The 27052-nt window shown below is 37.0% G+C and overlaps 2 protein-coding genes and 1 long non-coding RNA gene across 4 annotated transcripts in view; all 3 read left to right on the top strand.

Annotated features, from left to right (window-relative positions):
* Positions 1–16944, top strand: part of LOC117387685 (potassium voltage-gated channel subfamily H member 4-like) — a 39124-nt gene extending 22180 nt beyond the window's left edge. The window contains exons 5-16 of the mRNA XM_033985223.2: positions 414–645; positions 1446–1603; positions 2735–2933; positions 4385–4579; positions 5070–5269; positions 5736–5985; positions 6359–6573; positions 11033–11068; positions 12184–12548; positions 13942–14036; positions 14745–14821; positions 16006–16944. Coding sequence (XP_033841114.1) covers positions 414–645; positions 1446–1603; positions 2735–2933; positions 4385–4579; positions 5070–5269; positions 5736–5985; positions 6359–6573; positions 11033–11068; positions 12184–12548; positions 13942–14036; positions 14745–14821; positions 16006–16779 — 2796 coding nt within the window. The 3' untranslated portion in view covers positions 16780–16944. The remainder of the gene's footprint in view (positions 1–413; positions 646–1445; positions 1604–2734; positions 2934–4384; positions 4580–5069; positions 5270–5735; positions 5986–6358; positions 6574–11032; positions 11069–12183; positions 12549–13941; positions 14037–14744; positions 14822–16005) is intronic.
* A 3238-nt stretch (positions 16945–20182) lies between these two features.
* LOC129457159 (uncharacterized) lies at positions 20183–20560 on the top strand. The gene is made up of 3 exons (XR_008649119.1): positions 20183–20237; positions 20306–20410; positions 20506–20560. It is a non-coding gene; the product is annotated as an uncharacterized LOC129457159 (long non-coding RNA).
* Positions 20561–22605: 2045 nt separating this feature from the next.
* Positions 22606–25141, top strand: LOC117387328 (ras-related protein Rab-5C-like). Of its 2 annotated transcripts, none has more exons than XM_033984824.2 (6): positions 22606–22747; positions 23084–23352; positions 23431–23582; positions 23685–23807; positions 23877–23970; positions 24466–25141. In XM_033984824.2, exons 2-6 carry the CDS (start codon positions 23187–23189, stop codon positions 24585–24587), a joined length of 657 nt encoding a protein of 218 aa, XP_033840715.1. In that variant the 5' UTR covers positions 22606–22747; positions 23084–23186; the 3' UTR covers positions 24588–25141. The 2 variants fall into 2 exon arrangements, with proteins under 2 accessions (XP_033840715.1, XP_033840714.1); XM_033984823.2 differs by having other exon boundaries at positions 22616–22747; positions 23087–23352.
* The last annotated feature ends 1911 nt before the right edge of the window (positions 25142–27052 follow it).

Below are 27052 nucleotides of genomic sequence, written 5' to 3'. Positions count from 1 at the left end.
GACAAATTATTTTTCAACAAATATTTGCATTTGCTACTATTGTTAGTGCTACTCCTTCTGGCCGGACTACAGGATTGTGAAAAGTGTTTGAACTTGTTTCGCAGATATAAGTTTAGGCCCATCAGTAGGATAGAGAAACAAACTATTCCATGTTTATTCTGACTTTTTTATTGATTGTTTTATGTATGTTTTTAACCTATTTATTCAAAAATTCCACCTTAATATTTGCTTCAGCTTCCTGTTATCTGCAACATTTTGAGAAATATTTCAAAAGCTATAATATTTTGTGTGAAATCGTGAATCGCTATGGCAACCATCATCCCCATGAATAGAGACTTTTAGACTTCAAAACGCAGTCACTTAAGCTTTCTGTTCTGGTTCATTTTAACTCTTTCGATCTTTGCTCCCAACAGAACGTGGGTGATAAACCATCGGTGCCTGAGTACAAGGTCGCGGCGGTGCAGAAATCCCACTTCATCCTGCTCCACTACAGTCTGGTGAAGGCGCTCTGGGACTGGCTCATCCTCATTGCCACTTTCTATGTTGCCGTCAGTGTCCCATACAACGTGAGCTTCACCCCGTTTGCTGTCTCTGAACGCTCCACCATGGGGACTGACATTGCCGTGGAAATGCTATTCATTATTGGTAAGGCCCAGAAACAGTATTTTCTTCAACCTTCATACATTATCAGTCTCACATTACAGATGTATCTAAGAACAAATCACCATTATAGTTGAAAATTCATAATGAAGTCTGTAGATTTTTCTGTAGATTAAACTTCCTGTCACTTAATGTTTTTGTTGACAAAAAACATCACTCTGAGCTGTTTGTTAACTATTGATTCTTTTGCTACTTTTAGTGACAAAACTGACCTTTCAGGAACTTTTTTAAACACAAATTCCTCCATGCATGATTGATTAAAAAAAACTCCTAAGGAACATTTACCCAAAGGATAAAGTCTTGTCTTGTGTTAGATTTATTTTGGCTGGATTTCAAATTGCTCAGCTGCAGACATTATCACAGAGAGGCCCATTCAAATAAAAAAAATAACAATAAAAAAAACATCCCACAGCTTGAATAGTAACATAATTGGTTACTTTCCATTCTATCCACACATATACGTAACATGTTGGCTCTTAGCATCACACTTTGCAAAAGGACAAAAGTATACCTGTTACACTTCGTATCATGAGCAAAAATGATTTAAATATTCTTGAAAAGGCTATGAGCAGAAATCTATAATTGTCCTTGCATTGAACTATACCTTATCAGTGTTACAGAAATTAATTTGAATAATCTTTGTCTGGAAATAATACCTTTGCACTCAAAATATAAAAAAATGTAAAAAGATCACTTCTATAACACTTGTCAAGTATTGCACAAAATTACTTTCCAAAATGAAGTTTAAAGTGGCCATCATCTATTAACAGTGACTTGCTTTTCAGACATAATCCTAAACTTCCGAACCACCTACGTGAGCAAGTCGGGCCAGGTGGTGTACGACGCACGCTCTATTTGCATTCACTATGTCACCACCTGGTTCTTCGTAGACCTGGTGGCCGCTCTGCCCGTTGACCTGCTGTACGTCTTCAACATCACAGTGGTGAGTACTTCCACACAATTACACGTGTCTGTTACCATCTGGGTTTGGAGACATGACCAGCAAGCAGATGGTGCTCGCGGCAAACAGGAAAACATGCCAGCTTTTTCAGTCATGGGTGGATCACTGTGAGGCAATTAATAGACAAGTTGTGTTTGAACAAGCAAGTCATACTTACTCAAGATTATGGTTCAGCTGTGTACAGAATATACAGTAATGAAATAGTGAGATGTGAGGAATGTGGTTTACTAAGAGGGCCTCATCACTCACCATCTTCATCAATTTTTATATATATATATATATATATATATATATATATATATATATATATATATATATATATATATATATATATATATATATATATATATATATATATAATATAATATAATATAATGTGTAATACAAGAAAAAAACATATTTAAGTCGCACTTTTTGGGGAAATACAAAATCCTAGACCAAGAACAGACATTTTAGGCAAGTTATAATAATAACAATGAAATACAACACTAGACTGAATAGCAGTATAGCGCGCTAACTTCGGCCCCCATCCAGAAATTGAAAATGGATTCTGGACGGGAGCCAAAATGTCTTCATCACACAAACAGTGTCCGGATGACCACCGTTGAAACCGCCTCTACATTTCGGTTTAAAGGTGAACTATTTAACTTGTAACTTCTACTACAGGATCTGTAGTAGAAGAGCATCTATATATCTCCATGGAGACTGATGCCAACAGATCAAGTTACAGATCAGATCTGTGAAGAGGCACACCCGCTCATAATAAGAAGGCATGGTCAAGATATTTTTATCTGACAGACACCAGAATAGTTACATAGTGCACCTTTAAAATTATTTTTGGTTAATACAGCAATAAAAAAAGTGTTAATTTGATATCAGTAATTCATTATGCCTCAATAAAAAGAGCCTGAACTACTAAAAGCATTGGAATAGGAATATGAATAGGACAGGGGTCTTGAACTCTTGTCCGTCTTAGTGCTTTCAATTTTATGCTATTTTTATATCCCAAAAACCCTCTTAAAAGGGTTGCTCTATGTCTAAAATATTGACTTACCCAGACTGTTACTTCATAATAACTCCATTTATGACTCCCTGTGTCTATTTCCCTCTTAGACCTCTCTGGTTCACTTGCTGAAGACCGTGCGCTTGTTGAGGCTGCTTCGTCTGCTCCAAAGGCTGGACCGCTATTCTCAGTACAGCGCCATGGTGTTGACCCTCCTCATGTCCGTGTTCGCCCTCCTCGCTCACTGGATGGCCTGTATCTGGTATCTTATCGGACGCAAAGAGATTGAAACTGACAACTGGGACATAGGTGAGTCCAAGTCGATTTAGGGTCACATCTGGGAAAAACAACTCTTTTTGCTCTAGTGAATACAAAAGGTCTGTCCACTTTTTATTGATATAAAAACTTTCCCTTACAACTTGTTTATTGAGTGACTGACAGTTAAATTATCGAATCACAGTGAAGTGTAGAGGCAATAGAAAGATACTACATGTACATTAATGTGGTTACATTAAAACTGTGTCCCCAAATCATTAACATGCTAATTTATTTGTGTGTCAAAATAACCATATCCATTTATCAACTAATGTAATGCATGTGTTCCACTGTTGTACGACTTGTAATACTAGGCCTAGGACAGAGCATCACATGAACAATATTCCACATCCACTCCTCCAATCGCAGTAACCCTAACAGGGCCTATAGATTTGTGTAATGTGTCTAATTGTATGCAAACAGAAAACATTGGTATTATAATTTGTTTGTCAAGATATCTCTACATATAGGTATTAGACCAAAACGGGATGGTTAGCAATGTAGTTAGAATACAGAAATGGCCCAATATTTCTTAATGTTCCAGTGTTTGGATTTGCTAGCTTGTGCTATATATATACATCCACATAGCTCAACTAGAATCACTTACATTCTTCAGCAGTGGGATGATAGCAAACAGCTCTAATGAGGACTGTGTCTGTCCAAATCAAAACTGGAGCCATGTTTGGTTCAGCATAATATTACCTGTGCTAAGTAACTTTACCATAAGGCACAACTTGTCATGTAACACCCAGGTTGTATTTCTTTCACGTATGCATATGTGAATACGTCTGTGTACAGTGGGAAGCCAGGATATCCCCGCTAATTAACTGTTGGCCTTATGTACCCTGGAGGAGTCTGTCCAACACTGTCTGATATACCATCAAATGGGACTAAGTAATATGGTAAAAAAAAAAAAAAAAATTATCATAATAGGTTTCTCATGTTGATCCATCTTTATTTTTCAAAAATAAAAATTGCTTTTTAGTAATGATTTTATACACTTCAACTACCAGGCTTTGAATCAGTGCCATTTACACACAAAAATAATCAAATGTATTTCTCTAAAGTCCGAACTCTGCCCCAAACATGTTTTTACTGACAGAGGATTGGCTCTGGACCTCTTGATTAAAAAACTCAAGCATTGACGATTAGACATGAATGAATCTACCACCATGTAACTTTATTGATATGTCTATGTCACTACATTTAGGGTGCGCTCGCACTTGTCTTTATTTGGTTTTGGTATTGACACAGCTTGAGTCTAAATATATATTTTGTTTGGTCCCATCTTAGTCTTGGTTTAGTTTTGGGTTTAGCCCCTGTTCAGTCCCAATTTTGATATGGTATTTGGGAATAATACCAAAGAACTTGTATCCATTAACTGGAGAGATAAAAGAGATGTGAAACTTAATATTTGACACCTGTGTTGGCCTACCTCACTAAAGGATGGCTGCACGAGTTGGGCAAACGTCAGGAGACTCCATACCTCAACGGCTCCGTTGGCGGCCCCTCGGTGCGCAGCTCCTACATCGCTGCCCTGTACTTTACCCTAAGCAGCCTGACCAGCGTGGGCTTCGGCAACGTCTGCGCCAACACAGACGCTGAAAAGATCTTCTCCATCTGCATCATGCTGATTGGCGGTACGTCTGACACTTGCACTGATGCATAAACTGTGAGGCCGCCGAGCGGGCCGCATTGTTGCCAAGTGAAAGTGAAGCGTGATGTGTTTTGGCTGGCCTTTGAGACTCAGTGTGGTGCCTCACATACATGAATAAACTCATTATTTTAGCTGAGGTGGCAGATTTTACATAACTATTGATGCCATATCTTCACACCTTTTCATTTATTTCACAGCAATTTGGTTGTATAGTTTATTTTTGCCTGATGTTTTAAAATGGGTCTATTATGCGCGGTAAATCAAGCTCCTGCTGTTCTTTTGGTAAATGGTATGCACTTCTTAAACTCACTGGGACAAATAACCAATGCCCATTGTGTAATGGACAACACACTGTATCTTTTCTAAAGGGCATTGTAACCACACAGTTATTCATATGAGTTATATCATGTGCAGTAAAGACTACCATTCATTTTATTCCACTTTATCACAAAGTTTGTTATCGCTCCTTACAGCTCTCATGCATGCTCTGGTCTTTGGAAATGTGACTGCCATCATACAGAGGATGTACTCGCGGCGCTCGCTGTATCACACACGTATGAAGGACCTGAAAGACTTTGTCCGCGTGCACCACCTGCCCCAGCAGCTCAAACAGCGCATGCTGGAGTATTTCCAGACCACGTGGTCTGTCAACAATGGCATAGATGCCAATGAGGTAGGAGTCCCTTTCATTGCCACATGACACCATGTATATGGGATTGTTTAATTAACCACTTGACCCCAGTGCAGGCCTCTCGTCAGGAAGACTTTGCTTACAAAACGTTCCAGCTAAGAAAGATGGGGCAGAAGGGGCAGTGGGTTTATTTTCTTGTGCCTGTGACACACGATCTCCCTAAGCAGAATTTACATGTCCTCCTTATGTTACCTATATGCTCAAACCATTGTCAAGTTCAAGTATCTAAGGAGATGGTTATACCGCTCCCTCCTTAGATTAAGTTCCTGAGTCAAGCCTCGCCCACTAAGAAAACGTGTTAGGAATAAATAATCAGAAGTAGATGAATACATTTATTTTTTGTAAACGCAAATTATCAAATGTTCCCATATTAAAAATCCACAGTGTAACTCAGTCCATTTGCTAATCACCAATCAGTGCCACAGTTCATTGCATCTGTTCTCCTCAGCTCCTCCACGACTTTCCTGACGAGCTGCGGGCTGATATCACCATGCATCTGAATAAGGACATTCTTCAGCAGCCTGTCTTTAAAGGGGCCAGTCGCGGCTGCCTGCGCTCCCTCTCACTGCACATAAAAACCTCCTTCTGTGTCCCAGGGGAGTACCTAATCCGACAGGGCGACGCGTTGCATGCCAACTACTTTGTCTGCTCGGGGTCGCTGGAAGTGTCCAAAAACAACACGGTGCTGGCTATATTAGGTTTGTCTGCTCATCAAATACTTTCAGACTCAAACTTGGACAGAGCAGAGGGGCAGAAAAATCAGTCTCTTTTGAAGAAACAGTAGGCTACTTTCAAGGGCATCTATACCTTTTTTTGTTTAAGCAGCTTTTGCTTCAGAAAAGTTCTTGAAAACCCACATTCAGTAAGCTGAACCCATTGATTTAGGTTGCCAGATTTTACAACTTAAAACTAGCTATGTTTTCAATATATTGCAGCTCATGTCAGAAGAAGTTCATGTAGTTGTACTGTTTTTGCATGAACAATTATTGAGATATTCATACTAGTAGGGCTGTAATTCTTTGACAAACCTTTTCATAAAAACAGAAAAACTATGTTGTATTTATTTTGTAGAAAAAGGAAATTTGATTGGATGTGACTTGCCCGCGATGGAGCAGGTGATCAAAACCAACGCAGATGTCAAGGCATTGACCTACTGTGACCTGCAGTATATCAGTGTGAGGGGGCTGAGGGAGGTGCTTGAGCTGTACCCCGAATATGCCAACGTGTTCAACTCTGAGATCCACAACAACCTCACCTACAACTTGCGCGAGGGCAGCCAAGAGGAGGTACTAACCCCTACATGTGTTATACATATTTAATAGGTTGTGTTTTCATACTGTATGTCACAACAGGAGCACATTGTTTAAATTTTAGGAGGATTGCTAAGAATTCTGTGGTAGAGTTCACTGTTTAAAAAACAGCTTTATTAGGCTTAATTATCAGCTAAATATTAATGTCCACTCTGACACCCATAAAAGTCACTGCACACCACTGCTTTGTAATGACCAGTTCTATTCATATGAAGTGGCACAAAGTTTAATATCTATTCTGCAGCACAAATGATTAAATATCCAATTATTCTTTCACTTTTCTATCAGGAACTTCTTGTATAATGCAAAAAAAAAAAAAAAGACTTGGCTTGATAGTATAAAGCAGATAAAGGATTAACGATGTGTTCATACTAATTCATACCACATTAAAACTACACTGCAACAAAACCACTAACTAAACCAGGATTAGAACAAAACCAAACCAAGTCTGCATCAGGACTAAACTTGGCTCAAAGTGAAACCCAAAGCAGGAAATGTGAACGCACCCCAAGACACAAGATTAATAGAGTTAGCTCAACTTTCTCACATAGTAATGCTGTAGGCCCCTGCCCAATATGTGGATAGTTCTTCCCTATCAAACACAGTATAAAAGCTCTTGCCTGGGATCCAGAATACACAGTTCGCAAATGCTTCACAAAGATGTACAGAGATATCATTCTGGGCTTGCCAGGCAGTAAATTTCAACTACTTTTTCCTTCACATTCATGCTGCAGGTGTAATTCAGTGCCTTATGAGTTACCTTTCCCACTTTCCATGACACCAAATGGGCCGCTGATAGCTTGATTGCCACACCAATTACTTTGGATAAGAGCCCCTGTCAGACAGGCGTATCACCTGTCGGACATCTCCCCAAAGTACAACTCGATGACATTGTATGCACAGCCACTGACCCCCTCTTAGCACGGTCTCTCACTACGAACAGTTATTTAACCTGCATTTGATAACCTTTGAACTGTGCCGAGAACTCACCAGTTGTAACGACTAAATGAATCTGGCACAAAAATGTGTCTTGAATAGCCGAGCGACCTCTCTTGTTCCCATTGTTTTCCTTCTCATTAGCGTTTCAATTGGTTTGTTTAATCCCACGCTGTTAAGGCATCTGTGCTTAATGTATTAATTATCAGTTAAAGCTATCAATACAATATCAATTTTAGTATTAGAAATAATGTGAGAAAAAACATCACAATTTTACAATTATCCACTATCACTCCAAAATGTAACTCTTTCATTCATATTGTCTAGATCACAAAAAGTCCAGGTTTATGAAATCAAACTTCTTTATAAATGATTTTAGCATGATATGAGCAATGTTAATGTGACATAAACAACCAGACAAAAAACAAAGCACACACACATTTTAGTTGTTTTCTCTTCTCTTCTTAATGTATTTTATTCTATTTTATTCTCCTATTTTACTGTTTTAGTATGATTTTAACTTGTTTTAATTAGATTTTACTGGGAAGCACTTTGGTCACTTTGAGTGTTGTAAAGTGCTCTACAAATAAATGTTGATTGATTGATTGATTCTTACTGTGGCCTTCAAGGAAGAACGCTGGTCCTACAGTTGGACCTTGTGAGATCAAATACTCAAATACTAGGAATAAAATATATATACTTTAAATATTTTCTTTATTCTCTAGCTCCAAGTGTATATTGTGTGCGTGTGTGTGTATATATATATATACATATATATATGTATATATGTATATATATATATATATATATATATATATATATATATATATATATATATATATATATATATAGTGTGTATGTATATATATATATATATATATATATATATATATATATATATATATATATATATATATATAGTGTGTATGTATATATATATATATATATATATATATATATATATATATATATATAGTGTGTATGTATATATATATATATATATATATATATATATATATATATATATATATATATATATATATATATATATATATATATATATATATATATATATATATATATATATATATATATATATATATATATATATATATATATATATATATAGTGTATATTTACAGTTCTTGTCGCATGCTCATAGTGTTTCATTATATGCCTTGGTGAAGACACTACCGGTGTCGTAATGTTTTGACACTACCTGTGTCAAAATCTGTATCACAGTAACTTTTTATACTACAAGCATAGTCATCTTCACTGTTTGATAGTCTTTGAGCCTTGTCCTTGAGGAGCACCTGTTCTGGACTTTTAACTAAGAAAAAAAACCTGAAGCTCTCTCTCCTTTTGTGTTTTTAATAGTATAAGTTTATAACTACGCTTTTCACAGTACATTTAGCATTTGAAAACAGAAGATGGGCCTTGGAGAAAGTCTGCTATTCTTGGAATCAGAGTTTACTTTTGTGTACAGTTATTTAAATGTTTGCCCATTTGGTGAGCACAAGCCTGCGGGTTTTTCATAAGTGAAGTCGCACACTGTACCTCTCCCATCCCATCTGTTCTGTTCATGCACAAGCCCAAAGCGCGGGCACCACTGCACCTCGACAGGATGAAGAAATACTCAGCACCTTGGCCAAGCTGTTAGCTCCTGAAAATCCTGCCCACCTCAGAGACTCCCAATGCATGGCTGAACAATTTTAGAAAAACATGTAATTGCAATTTTTCGGTAACAAGTTATAATAACTACACTATAATTAGCCTTAATAATGCATGAACAAAGGCTTCATTCTTAATGAACAAATAGTTTACGTCTTTACTCATGCTTTAAGGAAAATTTATTATTTTTTATTAGTCAGGGTTATGAGGTACTCTGGTTAAATGTAGAAGCTGGTATTGTACCATTCTCAACATACTTTGGTAGAGGTTTTCTAGGATTCAGTGTGACTTTTCTGTCCTTGGTTGTTCTGCCAAGGTTGCTGCACTAAGGGGAGTCACTCAGCACGGAGTCAAAACTGGGTGAAGTCTTCTGACCGTTTGACCACAGGGAAAGAAAATTTGTGTTGTCATATGAGGACCAGGCTGCAATCAGAGGCAGACCCCACAATGGTGACAGGGCTGTTCTAAAAGTGTTATAAGCAGCCACATATCTTTTATAACATGAAAATGTGTCGCTATGCAAGCTTCACATTAAGTTCTAATTTAATTGTAGCTACATTTCATTATATCCTTTTTTTTAAATAAAATAAAAGATAGTTCTGTTAAATCTCAGTTAGTCCTGGTTTGGATGGTACTTAGGTGAAAAGTGAACTATCAGTGGTAGCGCAATCTGCCTGTCCAGCCAAGAATACACACTTTAAAAGAAAAATCTTCTCTATAAAATATACAGAGAATCAATCTGTATCTGTATGGCTGGTGCACAGTAAAATGTTAGTAACCTCTGTACAGTATTTCATCAATACATTAAATAAAACTATGTTGTGAAATTTTGCATCCCCTGCATAGTTTTAGGAAGGACATCTCCAGTTAATTTTTATTTTTGATTGAGCAAATTCTGTAACAGTTGGATGACGCAATAGCTACCCACAGAGAAATGTCAGCAGTGAACTGGAGGTGTCCTTGCTAAAACAGGAGGTGTCCTTCCTAAGATTGGAGGTGTCTTTGCTAAGACTATGCAGGGGAGGCAAAATTCCACAACAACCTATGCTTACAAAGCATAGGTTGTTGCCAACTACTAACATAGAAAAACTATTGCTAGAATGTAAATGATATTTCCAACCTAGCATGCAGAAATCTTTTAGTACCACATTTCAAATCAGTGAATGGAGCAGCAAGCGGCATCTCAATTTTTATTCTTACTCAATTAAGTTCCAACAAACCAATTTCACTATGTAGGACATGAGTGCGTTTATAATTGATATTGATGCTCAATTAAAGTCTTTGGAAACTAGTCTTCATCGCAGCTTATTACTCACTGCATGTCGCTTCAGGGCTTAATATCCAACAAGGAGAACATGTCATTGTCATGAGCAGACACCAAATTTGTTAAATCGACTATTAACAAACTTTAAGAAAATTAGGGTCTCAAGGTGTCTTGTGAATTATTCTCAATCCTGGTGTTGGTGTTTTAGCGCTAAAAAAAAAAAAAAAAAGAGATATTCCCAGTTTACGCAGTGATGCAAGATATAAAACATTCAGGTCGAGGCATCATAGATACATAGTTTTGCTTGCACACAGCGATTTCAATTTAAAAATCAATTTGCTTTTAAGTTTCAAAAGGCATCAGTTATTTCATTTCACTTTTGAAGAGGTGCATCACTGGCCAAGGTCATCATTAAAAACAAAGGACACATCTGCTGAATAAAACATAAGGGCATCAAATGGACTATTGTATTATTTACATTTTAAATCTGGGTTCAATTTGAATTCTTGTTTTATGATGGAATAAATATAATGTTTGATTTGATTTTTTGTTTTCTTCTTGCAGAGTATTGCCAGGTGCCCAAGATCACCGCGACCTCATGTGAGTTATAAAAACATAAAGCTTTATCAAACACAGCCTATTTAAGAGCATATAAATACATTGTACTTTCACTATTCCTTATATTGATGTGTTTGTAAGTAAAGACAGATAATTGGAATTGCATTTTGAAAACCTCCTTAGACAAATTTAAATTAGAGCTGTAATATAAAGCCGATCAAAACATTAAAAAACAAATGATTATAAAATTGTTAAGAAACATGATTTTTTTTTTTAAAAAAAGAAGAAAGAATATAAAAATGAATACTCTATCAAGAAAGGAAAAGGGAACAAGAAATCATAGGTAAAATAAAGCAAGAGCAAGATTCTATTATAGACAAAGGAAATATAAAAGATAAGGAAATATATGTTATGCTATTATTATTAAATTATTTTACACCTGGACACATTAACACCTAAATACAAATAAAATTACAAAAAGATAAAATACATAGAAGGCAAGTAAAGATACGGTATAGTACTGTTTAGAGGTGACCCTGGTCCCTGCTAGCAGAGGCTGCCCAAGGTAACCCCCCCTCTGGTTTTCTGGGACATGCTCCATCACCTCAGAGATTTGTGGGGGGTCTGAACAAGGACTTCCCCTACAGGTGGAAACTCATTTGGAACAGCCTGCACAATTCGTCCTGGGAGTTAGAGACGTAGCAACTGGGTCAATTGCTTATCATGTGATTTTCTTCATCATTGTGCACTTCTGAGATTTTTTGAGGAAACAGTGTTCACATGGATGAAGTAGTAAAAGAGCCTAAAACGTAGTAGACCAGTGCCATTATTGAGGACAGTGATCTTAAATTGAAATTGTATGAAGAACTATAGCATATATATTTGTAATTTTGCTATTTAGCTGCTGCTATATTTTAATGTCATTATTTAAAATTTCACTGTTTATGCATTTTTATTAAAAACAAACACCGTGTGTTATGAACCACTGAACCAATCCCACATTTGAATGAAGGATTATTTCAAGAAGAACATCTGGCATAATGCTAATTGAGAATGCACATTAACAGAACAACAACAAAACATTAAGATAATTGAAGCAAAATACTGAGCTGTAAAAAGTTTAATTGTTTTATAACTAATTTATTTTCAATTTGTAGGAATCTAGACTTCCCTCTATCGTGGAGACTCAGAGCGATGACTCAGATCACCAATCACCAGCCACTCGTTCGCGCCGCAACCTCCTGCTGCCCAATTTCAGCAGCCCGGTCCGTCGCACCTCCCTGGGCAACCTCCTGGGGGACGAGCTGCGGCAGTTCACCGCCCTGAGGCACTGTCGATCACCCAACCTCAGTCGTAGTATCCCCATGCCCTCCCTCTCCCCTCAGCCCTCCTCCAGACGGGAGCACAGAGCGGCTACGTCGCCCTGTATCTCCACCCGTGCTAAGTCAGAGGCAGAGCTGAAGCCGTCAAAGCTGCTCATCCCAACTGTCACCTGCTTCGGCCCACCAGACCTCAGTCCCAGGTATTAGCAGCGGGATGGGTCTAAATATTATCATTATGTACAATTTGAACCTGAATGCTGTTAATATAATGCATACAATTACGGTCAAGGAATCATATTTACTGCCACATAATTCTTTGTTTTTTTTATTTATTTATTTATCCTTTATTTAAAAAAGCTAGTGGGACTGAAAAGCAGTGGTGGAAGGTAATGAAGTACAAGAAGTACCGTACTTAAGTAGAATTTTTAGGTATCTGAACTTTACTAAGTAAATTTTACAGTGGATACTTTTTACTTTTACTTCACTACATTTGAGACCAGGTACCTGTATTTCCTACACCACTACATGTTTGAACTGGAAAGTAAAAAGTACTTTTTATATGATTAGAGGGTTTGTTTTTACCATGTTCATGGTAACATCCTAAAGTTTTCAAGTTCAAGCATTGGCTTTGAGCAAACAAAAGTAAATACACAAAATTCATAAGAAAAAATAAGAAATTGGTTTGTATTTCTACTGTTGACCAAAATGATTTCAATCAATAATTTCTTAATCAATATCACTACATGCAGCACTTAACAAATTAACAACACTTGTTAAATACTGTTAAATACTTTAACTTTTTACTCTTAAAGTACATTTTTAAATGGGTACTTTTACATAAGTAGCTTTTTTCATGTGTTACTTCTATTTAAGTAACAAAACTGAGTACTTCATCCACCGCTGCTGAAGAGTTAGCTTACCTTTCTTGAATTGCTTTGCCAAGAATAAATACTAGAAAAAAGAAATATTAAGACATTTTCATCACAAAACATTTACTCAAAAAATACTGCATTTATGGTGTTACTGTAACTCTTTATGCTAATTTCAATAAAAAAGAGTAATCTACAATCTAGAAACATGATTACCCAAAATACTGTACCTAGCTGCATGACCTGAGATGCTTAGTTGCATTGTAAAAGTAAAACCATAGGAAAATCTATTTTATTGGACAATTTATCAATTTTAGAATTATAGAAGTATGCCTCCTCACTCAAATAATTAAAAAATCATTTAAGATCAGAATATTTCTTGTTAGTGTTCAGATACCACGCTGAGCTCTCTTTGGGTGATCAGCTCAACACATTAGACGAGATAGCTCTAATTTCATGCTACTGGAAACTGCACCACTGAGTATGATGTAAATAAATTATAACATTGCGCGTTATCCACCTGCTGTATTCATAATGTACGTGTGTGTAAGTCACCCCGCAAAAATGGCTTGACTTTGGTCATACAGCTCAAGTGTCCCCTCCTCCAGACTGAGTGTAGATAGGCACATGCCAGCTGTAGCTATCAAGGCACCATTTGAGAGATAATGATACGCCCAAAAAGATACAATTTCACCAACTCTCAATTTCTATCTCAATGTTTTAGAGTCGTAGATGGCATTGAGGACAACGAGCACACTTTTCATTTCAACGTGGAGCACAGTGAGCCCAAAACACGTGCAGGAGGCAGCAACACCCAAGGTAAGGCCAGCTGGGAGGTCCCATGGGTGCCTTGAAGTTCAAACTATGGTTGTTATAAAGTAGCTATCAGGAAATATGAGAGCATAAATGAAATGAAATGTCCTTCAGTTGTCAACAAAGTCACAGACAAAGCAGATCATCTAACCCGAGCTGTTTCCAATGATGGCAGGCATCCTGGGACACTATCAACTTCAACTTGTGTCTAGCTAATTAGGTAAATGGGCCATTTGAGCTACAGCAAGAAAATATGATTCATATTTGAATACAAATTGTATCACTTGAACTGTTATTGAACTGTTGTTTTTAAAGCTGTTGTTGTTGACTATCAGTATTTATATGGCACTATTTATAGAAGGTAATAAAACAAAGGCTGCTTTACTCCCACAAACTTTTAATTCTAGGTTGTCATTTTAGTTTAGTTTTAATATTTTCAATGATTATATCTGTCTACTTTCAATTGTGCAACTAAATAATAGTTTTAAAAAAACAATTTAGGTACCTGCTGACAGAACAGATGTGTGTATATATATATATATATATATATATATATATATATATATATATATATATATATATATATATAAACAGTAATTCATTAAAGAAACCATGCCAAGATATGTCACAGCCAATTTTACTATAGCAATCTAACATATAGGCCCTGTATAATCTAAGTTATGTTGTTATGTTTCTGCTATGTTCATTTCACAGATACAAAACAGGCCACTGCCACTTTACTCATGGAAACAGAGGAGGTCCGGGAGACCATTGGTGCATTAAATCAAAAGGTAAAACACCAAGCTGAAATGTACACTATGGAACTTTTCTGGCAGAGGGATCCACCATATGCTTGTCTCCAAAGAGATGTTATTGTTTTGTCTGTAATGTTCCACAGTGTAGCATTAAACATATTTTTGTTCCATTAATTTAATTGCAGACGTTTTGGTTTCAAAATCAGTTTAAATCATGCATTCCTGTGAGTGGGCTCATCTCTCCCCAGATCTGTAAAATGGCCTGACTGCATCACCTTTTTGTCTTGATAGAGATGGATAAGTTTAATGCCATAGTGTAGCAAACACTCCAGGCAAAGAAATAATATCTCCATCGAGACAAGCAGGCGATAGACCCTTCACTTGAAAAATGACATTACAATATTTCTATCTCAGTTAATCTCATCTTCTCTATGGCCATATTTACTGCCTGTAGCATCTTGTATCTGTGCAAGTGTTTATTTGAATGTAAACTGAGGCAGGTGCAGGAGTGTGCTGTGTGGAGCTTTAATTCATCAGGCCTGACTCTTGTGTAATGCACTGGGAGGAACTGCTCTGCTGACTGTAGAGAAAATATGCCAGCCAAGCTCTAGTTCTGTACCCGTGGCCTCTCTCTTGCCTCTTTAGCTTTTATTTTGGTCTAGTTCTAAATGTTCTGGCCTTCACCCGTCCCAGTGTGCGTCATGATGCTGTGTTCCCTGTGCCTTTGTGGGGTTTTGCCTGCGTAAGAACCAAGTTATTTCAAAGTTGTTACTGTTGACGTGTAGACTACAGAATACGTGATTCATAATTTTTAAACATTCGATAGCTTGTAGTGCAAAGGTCTGTGCAGTTCCACAGTATAGAATTAAAATGATCTATCTTGCATTTATAAATTACAGGTGTTTTATCACTCAAAAAATCAACTGGGTTACCTGTCCACAGGTCTGACCTGTAATTTGGCATGGTGGTGTCACTGGTTTTGTGGTGGACCAAAGTTACAGAGACCACCTGGACAACTACTTTAATGGCTGGAGTAGTGGTTGTCAAACTTTTCTCACCTATTTCTGTAGCTAAAAATTACAAAATAACAAAAATATTAAAGTGCCTTTCCCCCTTAAGCTATCCGAACCAAATTAGTATATCTCCTATAATCTTACTGTGCCACGTTTTGTTACTAAATGTCATTAACTCACTTATGACTGCATGTTTACTCTGTCCAGATGGAAATATTAAACCAGGAAGTGTCAGAGCTCACCAAGAACCTACACCACATGATGCATCTGCTGGAGGCTCACGTTTCCACTCTTCACTTCAACCCCATCCACGGAACACACCACTACAACACCCCATCTCCTCACGCCGCAGCCCCCAACTCAGACACAGGGGGGCGCCAGACTGTCCCAACTGCCCCAACTTCAGGACTATGGGGCCACGTGGTGCACAGTCCTCGCTCCTCCAGTCCAACTGCCACTAGACAGACTGTTGAAAGTGCGAGCAGCGTGGTTACAACTCACTCCTGGACTGGGTCGTCTCTCCTTTGCAGTAATTTTCAGAGCGTGGACAGTAGACCCCCAAATAGTTCGATCAGCCAATCCCAGCCCACCTTGTGCCTCCAACCCCCAAATACTGACTCTTGCCTTCTGTCTACAGGGGAATCTACTCAGAGCCTTCAAGTCCAGTCACTAAGTTCATATCCTCTCCTCTGTCCTCCACCTGAAAAAAAGCCCTCACTACAAGCTTCAAATCCATCCCACAATATAACTCCAAATATCACAGTCTTATCTATGGCAGCATCTCCTCCAGTGTACCCTAGGAACGCTCCACGCTCCTCCTTGGATTTAGGAAGGCTGCGGGGAGATGCTCAGGAGCACCCCCTAGTAGAGCATGAGAGCCTGGAGTCTCTTTTGGGTAATGGAGGGTCAAAGGAGAAAAGTGACAGTGGAGTCCAGACACAAAGCACAGAGCAGTCCTGGTGTCTAGACCTCACGGAGTAAAGCACAAGACTTTAATAATGGGACAGTTAATATACTACAGTGTTCAGAGACTCATTAGACATGCATTGATCAGATATAATATTGTAAGTACAGACAGATGAAGTTTGAAATGAAACGTAGCAAATGTGAAGTGGGTGCCCTCTTGTGGTTAAACTACAAACTACACTTGCTTAACTTACTGAAGAAAGTAGTTTGTTGCATTGTCATGGTTATAATAATGTTATATCTGATCATGTATGCGCTATATTTTCTCTTTTAAGACCGGGGCTTATCATTGTCCATCTCTGGCGACCTCATCCATTTCTATGCAAAAGCATGTCATGGCGTTACAGAAGTGTGTCCGCTTTTGGTTTCAAATATTGTATTACTCTCTTTAACTACAGATGGTTACACCTGTTACCTCCTTGCATGTTAAAGCTGTTTGATATTTTTACTACAGACAAAGTTTTATAATCAGTGTGGAAGCATTTTACTTGACAATCTGTTGGTCTTAGGCCACAGTGATTGCATGATTTCATTCTCTGAAAAACTGCAACAGGAAGTCGCACACCACATAGACAGTTTGAATGTGTCTTTAGAAGCAACATATTATGAGTTATGAAATATTTAAATTCCAGACAAAATATCCAGGAAAATATCATATTCATTATCAAAAGTCCATTAAGGACAATGTACATTTGTTATACTGTACATTTCAGGGGATTACAAATACATTTCTTTTATGTTCTCACTTGAATGCAGTATTTGTACACTCCACTCAAACTCAAAATTAATGTTATCCAAGCCGACATAAATGTCTTAACTTTTGCCATTATTTATTCACATATATGAAGCTGTCACCTTAACTTAATGATATTCATAAAATACTGAAAGTATTCAAATGGTATTTTTGAAATATTTCTCCTTGGATGACTAAATAAAACAGAATGCAGTATTTTTATTGTGTGTTTTTACTGAACTTTGAAATCTCCCTTCTATAGAAATACAGTTATCACAGTTATTATTTATTTAATTTATTCAAGTGAAAAGATTTGCAGTAAGTGTAGAAGTATTGAGATGTAGCAGTTCTAAAAATAATATAAGAAGCAGCTATAGAAATTCCAATATTAATAAAATTATTGTTTTTAGGATTCAGTCTTGCCACAGTATCACCTGGCTACATGTCAAAACAGCTTTAATTTTAAAAAGAGCATGTTCTATAGAAGTCCTGCGGCCCATTTGTAAACAGCTCTTGGGTAAATTCAGTAGTTTCGACAGAAGGGCAGATGGGGCTAAGGCAGCTGCAGCACAACATCACAAACTTAAATGTGTTTTGGTCCACACTTTTGGTTGATCCATCCCGACTTTTCTATCTGATTATGTAATCCTGTCCAAATGTTCAAATTCACATTATTTGGGACATTTGGTTGCCATGACTCATGTGTTATATTTTCTTTTCTCTCTTTTTTTTAAGTACAGCGTAGATAATGATAATCCTAATAAGTAGTTTGGACAACTGCCTAATACATATTTCTAATTACAAAAACTAAATGTGCAAAATGAAAGAATATATAGATTATTTACTTAACATATAGCAAGTAACGTATCTGTCTGCAGTTAATTTACAGGTGTTTTTGATTGCTATACCTTGAACCTGTGAGCAAGGGTTTCTCTCCACTGATATGACCTGTAACTTGCACTGGGTCATTTGCTTGTCTCCATGAAAATGTATAGGTTCAATGCCACACTGTGGAACGTTACAGGCAAAACAATAAGATCTCTATGGAGACAACCTTCCACAAAAGTCACATAAATGACAAAGAACAATTTCATGAGCACGTTTAGTTACAAATGAAATTGACTAGTTCCTTCAATGGAGTTCAGTTATGTGTCGTAACGGGTGTGTGTCGCGGACCAAGGGATGCAGACTCGGGGCAGAATTACAGTATTTATTGTAGACAAGGGACAAAGTACGAACAGAAGGTGATCCGGAGGTGAGCAGGAACACAGGAACACAGGAACACAGGAACCCACAGGAACCCACAGGAACCCACAGGAACCCACAGGAACCCTGGTGCACGCAGGAGGAGCCAGGAGCCCAGCCCAGATCTGGCAGGTGAGGGAGGGAAAGAGCAGGACAGGAGGAAAACCAAGAGCGGACAGTGTGGATCATGACATTACGAGGTCTTCAGTAACAAACTGTTTTGACATAAAGAAAGATAAACTATGACTATTCTGAGGACATTTTCCTCCACATACTGTTGAATGAAATTACAATATGAGAGGTTAAACAGAAAAGAGTGGGCCTCGTACATGTGAAGTAGGTACGTGTAGTTGTTTATTTTTTGGCTCGCACAAAAATTGTAGACCTGATGTTCCCATTCTTGCCTGTTTCTCAATAGTGTTGCAACTAGTGTTTTCCTGTTTGCAACAAAAACTGAACTATAAAAGTTGAGCTCATGAACTAAAATGGAATATTGAGGCATCAAGAATTCAAGACTCAGAAAATGAAGAGAACGGTTATTTTGCTTCTAGTAGTGTTTGTGCTCAGTCAAAGTAAGTCAGTTTTATTTGGCATTAAGATTTTTTTTAATCACACGCTTTAACATTACACTAGTATGTAAACTTTTTTTTTTTTCTGATTTTTAAGGCTATGCTTTGAAATGCCACTGTGGAGGACTGAGGAGGTGCCCCGGAGGTCCCGTGGAAACGTGCCAAAGCTTCAATCAAGTGTGTGGCAGTGTCATTATAACTGCTGGAGCAAGTAAGTATATAGGCCTATTTAGTCGTGGAGCTGTGTACTGCAACTTTTCTATGTGAAGTACAATACCACAAGTCATCCAATAGGGGAGTGCCACACTTGTTCAGTACAGCAGCATACTAGAACCTCTTGCCTTAAAATATCTCTTATATCTCTAATATCCTCTTTTGCTCTTGTTTTTTCACAGCTCCTAACTTCTTCAGGGGCTGCATGTCTGCATCCCAGTGCGCTGCTCTCAATAATCCTGGCACATCTTCTGCTTTCTGCTGCAGACGTGACCTGTGCAACAGATAAATGTAAAAATTTGATTGGAACAAATGTCAATAAAGACTGAATGAATTCCAGTATTACTGTTGTTGTGTACTATTTGAGGGTGTGTTTAGGTGTTAGATACATTTAGGAAGCCATTGTAAGGGAACACATGAATAATTAACTGAGTTTTTCAATAATGCTTGAATTACATATACCAGTTATTTGTAAACTGTGCTCTTATCATGTTTTAGGAGATAAATTGCATACCTACAGGCACAGTGCCCTACAGTTACACAAAAGTGTGGTTTTCTGTACAGTTTGTCAATGATTGTGTAATCTACTAGATTCCAAGCAGTTAAACGTCCACATAAAAGAGCTTTGAAGCTAGAAAAGGAAGAGCCATGATACTCCGCAGAGTCAAGACAGCTATTGTGCCTTTTGTTGGTGCTGTTACTCCTCAGTCAAAGTCAACAAACCACATCCTTCAGAGTGTGCTTTGTCATATAAAGGTAAAGTTTAAAGTTGATTGTTCAGGTGAGGCATTGCAATGCTACTGTGGAGGTCAATACACATGTCCGTGCTCAATGGAGACTTGCTCTGAGTTTGACAATTGCTGTGGCACCATCAGATTCCTCACAGGTTTGTAATTTACTCCCCCACAACAGGAAAAAAAACATCATATAAAAAGTATATTGCCTGTTGATTTATTTGGTTTGTGCTTTTATATTTGGCAGACTCCACCTATGCCAAGCGCTGTATGTCTTCAAATGAATATGAAAAATAATGAATTAAATTGGTTTGGTAACTACTATGTGCTGTACCTTTGACTTGTGTAAAAACAGCTCAGCGTGATGCCAGAATATGGATTACATTTCTGGAAATATCAATAAAAACACAATAGTATGTTCTTGTTGTAATCCTTTCATGTGTTGAACTGTATAGATTCTTTCACTATATGTACTTGTATAAAAAATATCAAGTTATCAGCATTCAGTCGGGTTCTTCTTTAATTTGTCAATCAGATTACATACTATAAAAGAGGAGTTTTAGCCTATCCTATTGCATTACTTAATACAGTTGATATTCTCACATTATTTAGGCCTATTTAGATTTAAGGGTCCTATATTACACAAAATTTACTCGTGTGAGCATTAAGTCATGTTAGAATGATGTTACCTCCTCGAAAACATACATGTAGTTGTGTTTTGTTTCATTCACACATATCTGAGTAATCCATTATTACTAGTCTATCTACATCTCCAAAGCATAAAATGCTCTGTCATGTCATGTAGTAATAGTTTTTAAGATAAGCTACCTTTTACATTTTGTTTAGTATAGATAGTATAGATTTTGTTTGGTATAGATAGACTGTATTATCACATGACATCACTTGGTGGAACAAGGTTTTTTCAGTTTGAGATAAGCCTAAATATGCAGGGTTTGTGTGTTAAACATGTGTGAATGAAACAAAACACTGAACACCTAATCCTAACTCTAGGCATGTTTATGATGAGAAAAAAATAAATCATAAAACAGCATAATATGGGCCCTTTATTGCCATTACACTCTGTAAGACAGCTGAAGTTTGATGTTACCTTTAGAACAGTTTGGTTGAAGGTGTTTCTGTCAATTTGGTGTTGTTTTTCTAAAGTTTTACCTCATAAAAAATTCTCCAAGCATTTTGAGTGATTTTGAGAGTGATCAACAATATCCAGTCTCTTTCAGGATTTCTCAGTCTTGTTGTTTGCTTGTGCACCATCCCTATTATTTCACACAAGTGTGTTGGAATAACACAATCTTTGCCAGACTAGATAAAACTCAACATTTAAACAGAAAGGCCTGGAGATAGATCTGAAAGCATACTCTCTGGAGTAAAAGTAACGAACTAACTAACTAACTAACTAACTAACTAACTAACTAACTAACTAACTAACTAACTAACTAGTAAAAGTAATAGAATGCCTGTATAAAAATGTACTTAAAGAGTAAAAAGTAAAAGTATTTTGCACAAATTTTCAGATCTAGTAAAGCTTCAAATGTATTGATTTTGATAAAGATTTTTGCTGAAATTTGTTCAATAGAAACAATTGAATCAATATTTTTTTCCTAGCTCTTTTATTTGTATATTTTTTTAGCTGAGGGGTTTATTCCTCAGCCTTTACAGCAGGTCTCAAACAATAATAAAATAAAGTACAGATATCCACTCTCAAATGTAGTGAAGTAAAAGTGAAAAGTCTACTTTAAATGTACTATCTAAAAATTTGTACTTAAGTAAAGTACTTTACTACTTGTACTTAGTTACGTTGCACCACTGCAAATATGGACAATATTTCAGGTAAGGTTTTGAGATGCTACCGTGGGGGAGGAAAAATAAGCTCAGAACTAATAGACCTACTGTGGTTTGGAACCAGTAATCTGCATGGCAGCCTCATAATTTAGGTTTAAAAGTAAGTAGGCCTACGTTTTTTGCTGCACAAAAATAGGCCACACATGTTCTCGTGTTCTTCAATAGGTATATTCAAGGTCCGTTTTATTCTGATTCCTGCAGTTGCATCTCCTCCAAAGGCTACATGTCTGCATACCAGTGCTAAGTAGCACTTCACTAACCAGGAATTTCCTCTGCTTAGTGCTGCCTCACGGATTTATGCAATAGATCATTATTTATTTATCTGTGTTTGCAATATAATTATAATTTGAGAAACGTGTACATTGAAATGAATAAACATTTCAATATACAGTATGCCTTTCAATCTCACTGAATGTATATAAAGTAAAAAGTACCATCGAATGAAAGTCATAAAGAAGATTTCATTGGCTGAATGAATGTATCACGTGACAGTGGAATCCAGGAAGTATTTGGTTACACAGGGCGGAAGCTGTGTTGTTTTTGTGGAGAGAAGAAAGCTTTTTTAAAAATATATAATAATACTGTTATATACAATTGAGTGGGTGGAGTATATATTATCTACTTTGTCGGTAAGGATCACACTGTATTACGTATGTTTGTTTTGTCGGCTGCCTTAGTACTGTTAACCCTGAACTCGACGTGATACAAACAAAAGTTAGCTTAGTTGTTTTTGAAGGTTTTTTTCTTTTCTTGTATGTGACATTAGTAAAATTTCTTGTCATCTGACCGTCAAAAGCGCGAGACTAACGTTACATGCTCATGTGTAACACAATTTAGCTTTTTATTCAACGTAAACAACCAGAGTTATTCTAAAGGATAACTTCGGTTGTTTACGTTACTTTGGTTGTTGACGATCAAACTAATATTAGCATAAATGTGTATAATACTTGTGTAACATGTTACAGCAGAAAATAAGGATAAGAGCTCAGTTTGTCCTGTTGGATCCCCGTGGACCTCTCCCTGTCCTCTCGTTACGCACCCCGTCCATAACTCACGCCGTCTCTGTCAATGGCTGCACGTCCAGGAGGCAACACCAGGCCCAACAGTGGAGCACCTAACAAAATCTGCCAGTTCAAACTGGTGCTACTGGGCGAGTCTGCAGTGGGAAAGTCCAGCTTGGTTCTGCGCTTTGTCAAGGGGCAGTTTCATGAATACCAGGAAGCAACAATTGGAGGTCAAATATCATAATACATCCTCAGTGTCAAACTTGATTAATGATTCCTTATTGACTGACTTCTTGAATTCATTTCAGCGGCATTCCTGACACAGACGGTCTGCTTGGATGACACTACAGTGAAGTTTGAAATCTGGGACACAGCTGGACAAGAGCGCTACCACAGTCTCGCTCCCATGTATTACAGAGGAGCACAGGCTGCCATTGTGGTCTTTGACATCACCAGCGCTGTAAGTTTCATCTGCTGAATTAACGGTTTGACAAACAGCTGAGCTAAAAAGCTGAAGCCAACATCATGTGTCTATTGAAACCTGTTTTTCAATTTATTATAGGAGTCTTTTTCACGTGCAAAAACCTGGGTGATGGAGTTGCAGAGACAAGCCAGTCCTAACATAGTCATTGCTTTGGCAGGGAACAAGGCTGACATGGTAAACAAGAGAGCTGTGGAGTCTCAGGTAAGTTTAAATACATACATGCTTACCTTGTTTTATCACAATGTTCACTCAAATATCTTTTGCTCCCAGGAGGCACAGGAGTATGCAGACGATAACCGGCTTCTCTTCATGGAAACTTCAGCCAAAACAGCCATGAATGTCAACGAAATTTTCATGGCTATTGGTATGTGTGCACAGCTTGTCAAATTCAGATTACACACTGACTTCTGTTTGTGTGTGACTTGAAATATAATCTCACTTGACTTTTACACTTAAAACTGAAGCGATTTGATAACATTTAAGGACCTTCAATGTTACATCACATGAATAAAATAGAAGCACGCAGGCTGAGTAACATTGGCAAATTGGCCACAAATTACTTTACACTTATAACTTATGATTGTTTTGAAAAAAAATGCAGGCTGTAGGGCTTATGTAATATTTTTTCAAGATATAAAAAATATTGAAACTCTATTTGATAAACTTAAAATAAAACGTTCAAGTGTTTTTTTAGACTTGATTTGAAATGTATTGCATCTTGAAGTTATTAATAAGATCACAGTTAATTTTACAGTGTGAGATCTTGTATTGTTTGCATGTTTTGTTGAGTCATGGTCTGAAAGGTTTTGGACCTCTAATAGAAAATTACTGTTGATGCAGTCTTTATTTGCACTTGCAGCAAAAAAACTCCCCAAGAGTGACCCTCAGGCTGGTGTGGGACAAGCAGGGAGAACCCGAACAGGGGTGGACCTCCAGCAGCAAGCCCCCCAGAGTCGAAGCTGCTGTGGTGGAGGAAACTAATGCACAATGAACTTTAAAGGCCTAAACAGAACAACCCAGAGAGGCAGGGAGGGCTGAGGCCACTTTTCCACCTTAAATGAGATTACAGATGGGATTATCTGGACTTTCTATGATTTAAGCAACTTTTTTAGGAATCATAAGCTAGAGGGAAGGGCCAAAATCCCTCAGAATTCATCCTTCTTTCTCTTGACCTACCTCCCTGTTTGTCTTCTATATTTTCTAACTTGATTGACTCTGGTTCAAAATGCTTCTGAGGTGATGCTTATCAATTGTCTCCTTTTGTGTGTCTGTTTTGAATGTGTTTATGTACATAATGATACATACAGTATATCTAACAATGGCAGATTTCTGTTGCCAATTTGTTGCATTAATCACGATTACCCAAGTTTTATCATAAACTTTTAGACCTTGCACAGTAAAATGATTTATTACTACACATCCATCTGTGTTTATTCATTGTATTGAAACTTGTAACACCAGACAGTTGTTAGCCTTTTGTAAAAGAAATGTAATATAACTTGTAAATCAGAAAAAAATAAATATGTTGCAAGGGATTAGCAGTGTTTTATTTATTTTGTTATTGAATTAGCATGTCTTTTATTACCTGTTACCTGCATGTGTGACCACCAGATGGCGACATTCCACTCAACGTTTAATCTTATCTCTGGTTCTAACATTTGTGTCTAGAATTATTTTCTGTTTTCAAATTTAGAGACATAAAATGCATTATAGACAGTTGTACATGTCTATGTTGTCCACATGGTGCAATATGAGAATTACTACCTTAAATGTTCAATAATAGTTTTTCTTTACCATGTGCATAGATAATGCATAGACTTTTTGAACATCAGCAAACTGAAATGTGTAACATAAAATACAGTGCAGTTTTTCGAAACCGATTTCCACTGGTTCCAATGGGTGACTACAGCCCTTTAAGTTCCACTTTACTGGGGTAAACTAGTTTTTAAATGTTTAGCTCACAGTAAGAAGTGAATATAGCGCTTATATGCAGGATTTATATGTTGAATATATTCAGTGTAAAAAATACATTACAAGAATAGATACAAGACAGATACAAGACAAATGTTTTATAACAAAATATGTTACAATAACATTACATTGTGACTAAGTGAATTGTAATCAAGTTATATCCTCCTTACCTTGCCCTTGTTTATAATTGTGCATTTCCCCCAGACAGCGCTGGTCTTTTTGGCTGACTGACCCAGCACTGTGATGCATGCTCAGAGTCACATGACCACATTCGCCTCAGAGGCAGAAGCAGCATCTCTGCCAAAAGCAAGCTGTTCACAGTAAATGATTTCTCATTTGCAGAGCTGTCAGTCATGATGTTTAAAAGGCATTTTATATGTGGCCTCTCTGAATCTTTGGGGGAAGTGAAAGATGAACTGTGACACATGTGAAATTTACATAGCCTTCAAGACCGAGGGTGTATTCTTTATTTCTTTTTGTAATAATAATTTCAAGTAACATAAAAATAGTAATGCTTGATGATTTTAATAAAATGATATACCAAATAAATTAGGTCACTCACTAAAAACAGTGAATAAATAATAAATACATAAATACATAAATAATATACTCCTAAATGGTTTAAGGTAGTTGAGGTGTAAGCTATAGCCAATACTTAATACTATACAATTGGCACATGCATTTTCATCTTCTGTAATTACACTGTAATTCAGCAGATTGATGCACCTTTGTTCTTTCTGTAACAATTCAGCAGTAATTATTTACTATGTATTGTATGTACCTTCTTTTAACATTTTGTTTACACTGCATTTGTGAGCAAGTGCAGGCCCCATACCATACCCATAGCAGGTAATAGTCCAAATGTTTCTTAGTGCTGACTCTTATGCTTTCTCCTATCTCCACAGACAGAAAGAAATGTCATTAAATACCAAGGGCACCGGGACTCTATATCTGCCCCACATTCACTGGAACAGATTGAGATTTCTGCAGATAGTGATCATATGTGTGATGTGCTACAATAATTGTCTCTTATCTAAAATTACACATCTCATAGAGCAGGACCTGGATGTGCTGCTGCCTGTGAATAGTGAAATCAAGCAGTTGTATGTTAAAGGAGTGCATTTAAAATAAGCTACTATTGTTTATATTAGCATAATATAGAAAAGTGGTACAGCCAGACTCAATAGCATTCAATAATAATTTAGGTTGAGCTATTCTATCACATCGTTACTTCTGAAAGTTTGTTAATAAAGTCCATCAAAGCAATAACAATGTATGGGCTATATATTGGACTGCTGTTAGGATAGCAAATGGTCTTAAGGTTTATAAAACCTATCTCTAAAGATTATACTACATAACATTATTTAAACAAAAGAGTAAACAAAAAAGATGGGGTATCACATCCTTCTCTTCTGGCTTTGTCTTTTTAAATAACCCAATACTGTCTTTCAAGTGCTCTCTTGATCAAAGAAGTT

Source organism: Periophthalmus magnuspinnatus, chromosome 19, assembly GCF_009829125.3.
Source record: "Periophthalmus magnuspinnatus isolate fPerMag1 chromosome 19, fPerMag1.2.pri, whole genome shotgun sequence".
NCBI lineage: Eukaryota > Metazoa > Chordata > Actinopteri > Gobiiformes > Gobiidae > Periophthalmus > Periophthalmus magnuspinnatus.
The sequence above is the reverse complement of the archived record's forward strand: the minus strand, read 5'-3'. Positions and strand labels throughout refer to the sequence as shown.